At 45.1% G+C, this 8,027-nt stretch overlaps 1 protein-coding gene across 1 annotated transcript in view; it reads left to right on the top strand.

Annotated features, from left to right (window-relative positions):
• The window catches only part of adam19a (ADAM metallopeptidase domain 19a), a 114,246-nt gene continuing 106,219 nt past the window's right edge, over positions 1-8,027 (top strand). The window contains exon 1 of the mRNA XM_048235871.1: positions 1-319. Coding sequence (XP_048091828.1) covers positions 190-319 — 130 coding nt within the window. The 5' untranslated portion in view covers positions 1-189. The remainder of the gene's footprint in view (positions 320-8,027) is intronic.

The raw sequence follows: 8,027 nt of genomic DNA, 5'->3' as shown, positions 1-8,027 counted from the left end.
CATTCATACGCCAAGCAGCAGAGCGTGCGCATCACTCGCGAGCTACACGCTCACTCGCAATCAGATCCATTTCTTGTTTTCACGCGCTCCGCTCCCATATCCAAAGAGGACGAGGCGGGAGGGGGGGATCCGCGCGAGTGAGCCATCGAGAGCCTGGGAGAACGGACCACGGTTCCGACCGCGACAGGGATGTATAGCAAACACCGACAGAAAGATGGCCAATTTTTATCGCTACAATGCAGACATTCGCTAATAATGTTGTCGCTGTTACTTCTGAACGCCATCCTGCAGAGCGCGAGTGGAGACGTTCGGGAACAAGGTAATGTCAAAGAGGAAAAAAGAAAAGAAAAAGAAAGGGCATGCTGTAGTCCCCGTAACCCACTTGGAAAGTTGTCCAGTTTGTTATCTACCAGTTGCGTGTGCCAGCAGGCGAGTGATTTGTTTCAGACGTTTTCTAGAGAAAACATTTTGTTTATGGTTGTGCCTCGTTACTTTCTGGGTTGCTGAGTAAGTCTTTGTTTTCTAAAACACTCCGGTCCAAACGACTGGTAGCTTGCAGACTACAGCGAATCTCCTTAAAAGGACTGGATCGGCGAATTGAAACAACTGACAGACTGTGTAGGAAGAAACACCCTACAGTAGGCTAGATAGCCAATATGATATCACTGCGTTTTAAATAGACAGTGTATGTTGTTATCTTTGGGTAGGCTACATCCTCTTACGGTAATTTTGCATAACTGTCTGTTTTTGAAGCTTTAGCAGAGGCCACTAGAGCGCCTCGTACCATCATCATTGTAGTATGCAGTTTTTCTGAAAGTTGCCCTGAGCAATGACATGTGTCATGGCAACTAAAATTGGCCTTGAATTTAATTTAATTGTTAAATGTAAATGTAATTAATGAAATCACATGCCTTAAAATATGTACTGTAAATAATTCCTGTCAATATCTGCTGCGTATTCCAACTGATGATGATGATGATGATTTATTTTTTTTTTATTGTTGTTAATATAGCTTGTGTGTCCACTGACTGGTAAATCGTGTTTGTTGCTGAACCGAACATTCAGCATCACAAATGCTTGGTTGACAGCGTTAGCACGCGCACGAGGGCAGAAGGGCACGAGGTTAGCTTTTCACATTTTTGTACACTCCAGAAGACTTGATCAGTTGTCTAAGCTTAGGTCTGACGCAACCTTATGAATGCGATGGTAACTTGTAGACCGTTAGGATCTCGTGTCAAGAGGCCTAAATGTCGCTTTTATAGACAACCTTTGTTTTCTCTGTCGGAGCATACACAAGCGAGCCTGTCAAGAAAAGCCATATGTCATCTGTGGAAACATTTCCTAAAGGACACGGGATGCTTTGTACATTCACTGCTTTAGGCTTGGCTAATCTAATTCAAAAAAACATTTAACTCCCATGTTCCACTCCACAACTAACTGTAACCCACAGTCCTTTGTTTTTAAATGTTGTGCAACCATCTCAGGTGAATCTATAAGGGGTGTTGTGAAATGCTTCATCTGTCATGTAGCCTACCTTAGACTATTTTTTGCAAAAGAGGCTTAGGAATACCAAAAAGCATCAAGTGTACATTGTCCCCAAGTCTCAAATAGATGTTTATTTGCTGTCTTACAAGCTCTCACCACACATCTAGCCACTTAACAGATAGGTGTCTGTTTTTTTTTTTTTTTTTGTTGCTTAGTATAAATGAGGTAAGCCATGTAAACATTTCCTCTTTGGAACTCCATGCACTGTTTTTATGTAGCCCTTTTGCCTAGTCTGAGAAGATCTTTGTTTACTGTACATAAAGCCATGCTCTAGTAGCATGCAGGCAGAGATTTGGCCAGGGACTTAGAGACTACAATTGAATTTGTCTGTTTGCCTTTGCTCAGTAGCCATCTAATGCATTTGAAACAAGGTTCCATCATGAGATATCATCTTTGACACTTCCTTTCCCCTCCATGACCAAAACGAACAAGAGACAGCAATGGCTGTGTATGTGTTTGTGTGTGTGTGTGTGTGTGTGTGTGTGTGTCTATGTATGTGTGCACGTGTTTGTGTTTGTGTGTGTGTGTGTATGTCTGAGGCTTAATCCAAGAAGTGTCTCTGCTGGCATGGCTCATCGTTGACTCTCTTTGTGTGTGTGTGTGTGTGTGTGTGTGTGTATCTCTTTGTTAGTTTGTGAGGCTGTCTTGCTGCTTGATTTAAACTCTCGAATGGCTGAGTTGATGAAAGCTGGAAAGCATCTCTCTGTGTGTGTGTGTGTGTGTGTGTGTGTGGTGAGTGTTTGGGTGTGTGTCTGTCTGTTTATGTCTGTGTGCTCGTGGGGGGTCAGTGTTATGACCAGATTTATTTTGAATGTGACAGCAGCACTGTGACACCGGCTCACTGGGCCATCACTCTTAGCTCTTCCCTGCCTTGTTTTAGAGGCTCTCCATTTCGGCTCTAGGTCGGCTAAGTTTTGCTGCCTGCATACTTTGCTATTCTGGGCCATGATTGAGTCGAAGGAGGAATGTGAGATGGGAAGTCTCCTCTTCGGATTGTGGGGCTTTGTGTCCACACAGATGGATGCTGTTTGAATGCACTCACAGAACCATGGACACACACACACACACACACACACACACACACACACACACACACACATATTCAGGCATGAATATACACTACAGATACACACACAGAAAGGCAAGTTTTGTACACACAATACACACAGATGTAGGCTTACTTATAGGGGACACAAATATGCACACACACACACACACACACACACACACACACAGAGACTACACACTATTATTACGTTAGTTTTAGAAAGCTAGACCTCCATTAGCGCCCCCTCTCTAAATGGACCAATTTTTTCTTCTCTCACACACTCACATGATACACACACACACACACACACAAAATACACACTATCTATCTCTCTTCCTGTGTTTCTTCCTGTTCCATTCTCATTTTCCATCTTTTGGCCTGAATAACATATTTATTTCAGTTAACCAGAGATACCATCTCAATAAATCTAATTGGCATATGCATACAATCTTTCTTTCTATCTCTCATTTTCCCTCTCTCTCTCTCTCACACACACACACACACACACACACACACACACACACACACACACAAAACGTACAGGCATACACACCCACACACACACATATACACTCACACACACACACACTGTGTGAAAAGTAGAATTGAGGCTCCTCCTGCAGTGAGCTGATCTGTTTTTTTTGTCAATTCCATTATTCATTTATGGGCCTTATTTTTATGCAACACGGGCTTCGCGTGGTGATGATTGAGGCTTATCTCCACTTATTTATTGAAAAAAAAAAGTATTTTCATTGCATTCATTCTATCTGCCATTTTAACATAGCTGCTGTAAATAGCTGAGATTTGAAGTCTGTGGATGAAGCTTGTCTGACACAGTGAGAGTGGCACCCGCCTCATTGTCAAGACCTCCCGACTGCACACACATTTCCGCTAATGCCGAGGCCCCTCTGCTTTTGTTCGTGAAGCGGTGTTAACTCCAGCTATTAACACTTACGGATTACAAACCCGTTCGAAAGAAATTGATTCAGTTGTCGAAATTGATTTGTGCGTCAGGGACGTGCGTGGGCCAGCCAGAGTCTGTGTTTGGGGCTTGCGGGGAGAACGTGGTGTTTGCTCCTGCTGATGAATCACAGTCAGGGGAGAGGTTTCCTGCTCAAAGGTTTGCCATCACTTTAAATACCAGTTTTTACAATGGACAATTGTAAACTCAAATGTGAAAAACCAACACACTCTCTTTGTAAGATCAGTAAAGTGATAAGGGGAATTATGAGACTATGAATGTAAGAGACTATGAATGTAAAATGTGAGAGACTATGAATGTAAAATTCTTCTAAGAGATGTGTATGTATTTAAGAATCATTTTGACTGCTGTGATGGTCCCTTCTCCTGGGCCTCATTAGTTTGTGTGTGTGTGTGTGTGGTGTGTGTGTCTTGATACGGGGGCCATCTAAGGTCAGATCTTCTCTCAGCAACATGAAAGACCGAGCTACCGCTAAGGACTTCCAAGATTAGTCCATTTGAGTCGGTCGAGGATGCAGGTCTCGTCGGCTTGCTCAAGCCTCACCACCACGAGGGCCCCGCTGCAAATGGACACAAAAAAAAAAAAGAAAAGAAGAGAATATCGCCCGATGCCCTTCAGTGTTTGCTGTCATCGCTGTGGCGCTTTGGAGACTGATGAAAGCCCGGTACCGCGTTCAACGCTGTTAAAGATCTTTCACCTCGGGGGTGGGGGGCTGCCCAGGTGGAGCCACTGGGCACGCAGCGGCGGCGGCCAGCAGCTCAGGCAGGGGCGCATGCTGCATCGGTAATGTTATGTTAAAATGCGTGTCCTTTTTTTTTATATCAAAGGTGAATGCTTCTTTTGAAACGCCGTGTCAGGGATATCCTTCAGGGGGGCTCTGGGTGCACGCTAATCGAATGAACCGGGGCAGAGGCGAGGGTGTGGTAGGGTTTACCGGGGGCTGGCAGCGAGTTGAAGGACAGCAGGAAGGTGTGTGTGCGATGTAGAGAAGAGAAAGAATGGCTGGAAGCAACAAAAAAGGGAGGGAAGAAGGGAGGGGAAGAAACCTTGGCAAGAGGGGATGGCGAGTGAGCGGGAGAGCTGAGAGAACGAGGGAGGTGAGAAAGAAAGGAGAGAGAGAGAGAGAGAGAGAGATAACATATTGTGCTGCTTAGGCTAGTGTGGGGCTGTATGGTTGCTCCAGTGTATCACCACAAAGAGACATTACTGCTGTTTGATTCTCTTGAAGCGGTGAGTTATAGCTGAGAAGAGGAAGGAAACACACACATACACACACACACACACACACACACACTTGCACTTCGGACATATTCACATACTGACACACTTTTACCACTGGTGAGTTCTTGGAACTGAGAATTCACCCACCTGCCACTTCGCCAGTCTTTCTCTCTTCCTCTCTCTCTCACTCACTCACTCATTCACACACACACACACACACACATACACATGCCACCATTGTCCCTGTTTCTCACACACGTGCAAATGGCCCCTTCTGCCAGTGAGCCAGCATGGCACAGAGCCCCCAAATCAACCAGTGCCAGAGTAAACCCTCCCCATGACACTACCATGCTCCAGCTGTAGGAATACAGCAGATGTGTGTGTGTGTGTGTGTGTGTGTGTCTCTGTGTGTGTAAGACCATTAGTGTCTGTATTTTGTGTGCAAGTGCGTTTGTGTGAGAGAGTGTGTGAGTGAGGGACAGTTATCGTGTGTGTGTGTGTGTGTCAGAGTGTGTGTGTGACAGTGTGTGTGTGCGTGCGCACATGCACGCGAGTGTGTATGTCTGGGGAAAATGAGGCAAACCCAACACACAAGGTCAGAGCAGAAGCTGACAGTGAGCCTGCATGCTGGGCCCTTCGGCTGACGCGAGACAAAGCCATCAGACTGTTACGTATTTTTCCTGGATTGTTTTACATTCTATTATTCTCTCTCCAGAGAGCTATGCGAGTCCTGGAGGACCTTCCTGCTGTATAAATGAAGTGTGTGCCGTACGTGTGGATCGCAGGGGGAGAGGGACTGGTTTATGCCTGTGGTTTCATGTTGACGCTGGCAGCCGACAGTGGCTGCTTTCGGGCTTGGGCAGAAAGGTCTTTTATTAAGGCTTTTATTGGTATGTCTGGGTGCTGGCTGCTCTGCCCTTATATGTGCCGGCTCTCATTTACTTACTAGTCTTTTTTAGGGGGATGGTGGCAGCTCTCACTGTTTTACGTTCCACTGTTTTTGTCTTCCCCTCGCTGTCTGTCTTTCTTTGTTTTCTCCTCCCTCCTCCCTCTCCCTCTTTTTTCCTGCTCTCTTTCTCTCCCTCTTTTTTCCTGCTCTCCTCCTCTCCCTCTTTTTTCCTGCTCTCTTTCTCCCCTCTTTTTTCCTGCTCTCCTCCTCTCCCTCTTTTTTCCTGCTCTCTTTCTCCCCCTCTTTTTTCCTGCTCTCTTTCTCTCCCTCTTTTTCCTTTCCTCCTCTCCCTTTTTTCCCTGCTCTCTTTTTTTTTTCCTGCTCCTCCTCTCCCCTCTTTTTCCCTGCTCTCTTTCTCCCCTCTTTTTTGCTCTCTGCTATCTTTTTCCTGCTCCCCTCTCCCCTTTCCTGCTATCTTTCTCTCCCTCTTTGTTTCTGCAGGATAAATCAGATATACGGTGTGCTTTTTCCACATGGTCATTCACTGTAAACTTGCAGCAACAATAGCTGTGCACTCAGTGAGGAGAATTAGGGCTGTTGTAAATTATTTGATTGAGAATATTTGTGTGTGTGTGTGTTTAATATTTTTCATAGTTGATTAATGTGTCAATTTTCCCGAATGGATGAATTTAATGGATTAGCTGTTTGATCACTAAAATGACAGAAAAATGTTGAAAAAATGTTGACCAGTGTCTCGCAAAGCCCAAGATTATGTCATCATATGCCTTGTTTTTTGGCACACGCTAAAGATATGTTGTTTGCGGTTATAGAAGAGTAGGTAAAGCTAGTTAAAGGTAAAGAAAATATTCAAGTTTAAAAGGCGTTTAAAAGTTTAAAAGATAACTTTCAGGTATTTTCTTAAAAACACAAACTGATTCAGTCTGTAAAATGTTGTTTACTGTATTTGTTTTCCTTTTTATTTGCCCATCTTCTCTTTTGTCTTTTATGTTACTTGCATTAAGTGGTGTGTTTTCCTTGGTTTTGACTTTTGCTTTTACTGTGGTGACGGTCAGTGTCTCTGTGTTAGTGTAGTTTTGTTTATGTTGTGAAACTTTCAATAAAAAGTTAATCACAAAAACACAAACTGATTAACCTATTACCAAAAATAATTGGCAATTAGTTTGATAGTTGATAATTAATTTATTAATTGATTAATTGTTGCAGCCCTTGTGCGTATATGCTTGTGTTTGCATGTGTGGATGTGTCTGTGTGCAGGTGTGTTTGTGAGTGTGTGCGTATGCAAGCCTGCCTATGTTTGAGGGGCAGAAAGGGAGAGAAAGAGAGAAAGCTAGAGAGAGAAAGAGAGAAAGCTAGAGAGAAAAAGAGAGAAAGCTAGAGAGAGAAAGAGAGAAGGTTAGTGAGAGAAAGAGAGAAAGTTAGCGAGAGAAAGAGCATTGTCCTTCCCCCTCTCTCAGCGGGAGCGGTTTCCGGCATGTATGGGGAAACAGAGCGCACAGATTGTGCAAAAGCCCCGGCTGCCTTTGCGTAATCTCAGACGGGGCCGCTTAGCCTCGGGGAGGGCCACGAGAGCTTGGAGTGCATCGTGCAGCAGGTGGCCTGTTCCACTTGTTTACCAAAGACAAGTCGACGGAGGAAACGCACTGTTTACACTCCATAGCCGCCCCAAACTGACAGCATCATCACCTCCAGTACGTGTGTGTGTGTGTGTGTCTGTACAGCATCATCACGTCCAGGATGTGTGTGTGTGTGTGTGTGTTTGTGTGTCTCTGGTGTGTATGTGTGTGTATGTGTGTGTTTGTGTGTCTCTGGCACCCTCACACTTCTCACACTCCTCTACGCTGCTCTTCGCCCTCTTCTTCTTCTCTTTTTTTCCTGACCCTCTGTTCTTTTTTAAATCTCCTCAATGTTCTCTTCCGCTGGTCTGTGCTCTGAGTCTCCTTTCAACTCCTCTCATCTGCTGCGCTCCACTCTCCTGTTCATTCTTCCCCTCTTCGGTTCTCTCCAGAGATGCTGCAGGGGAGAGTATTGAGGGCTCTCAACCGTGCGTGCGTGCGTGCGTGTGTGTGTGTGCGTGCTCATGTTACTGACTGGACTCCCTTTAGCATGTTTAAGTGGTTGGTTGAGTAACAAAGGGAGAGGGAGAAGGAAAGTGAATGGCCATGTTTTTTCCTGCATGAATCGTCTGGGCTTTGGCTTGGCTTGTGGGGATCGGTGGAAATTGGCCTGAGCGTTTTCAGCCTGAATCGGTCACCCAGGAGGCAGGCCGGCAGGAGGTCACCTGCCGTGAGGGATGAGCAAGGATAGCAAGCAGGGGACGAGTG

This window comes from Alosa alosa, chromosome 24, assembly GCF_017589495.1.
Source record: "Alosa alosa isolate M-15738 ecotype Scorff River chromosome 24, AALO_Geno_1.1, whole genome shotgun sequence".
In the NCBI taxonomy this organism is placed as follows: domain Eukaryota; kingdom Metazoa; phylum Chordata; class Actinopteri; order Clupeiformes; family Clupeidae; genus Alosa; species Alosa alosa.
Note: the sequence above shows the minus strand (reverse complement) of the source record. Positions and strands in the feature narration are given on the sequence as shown.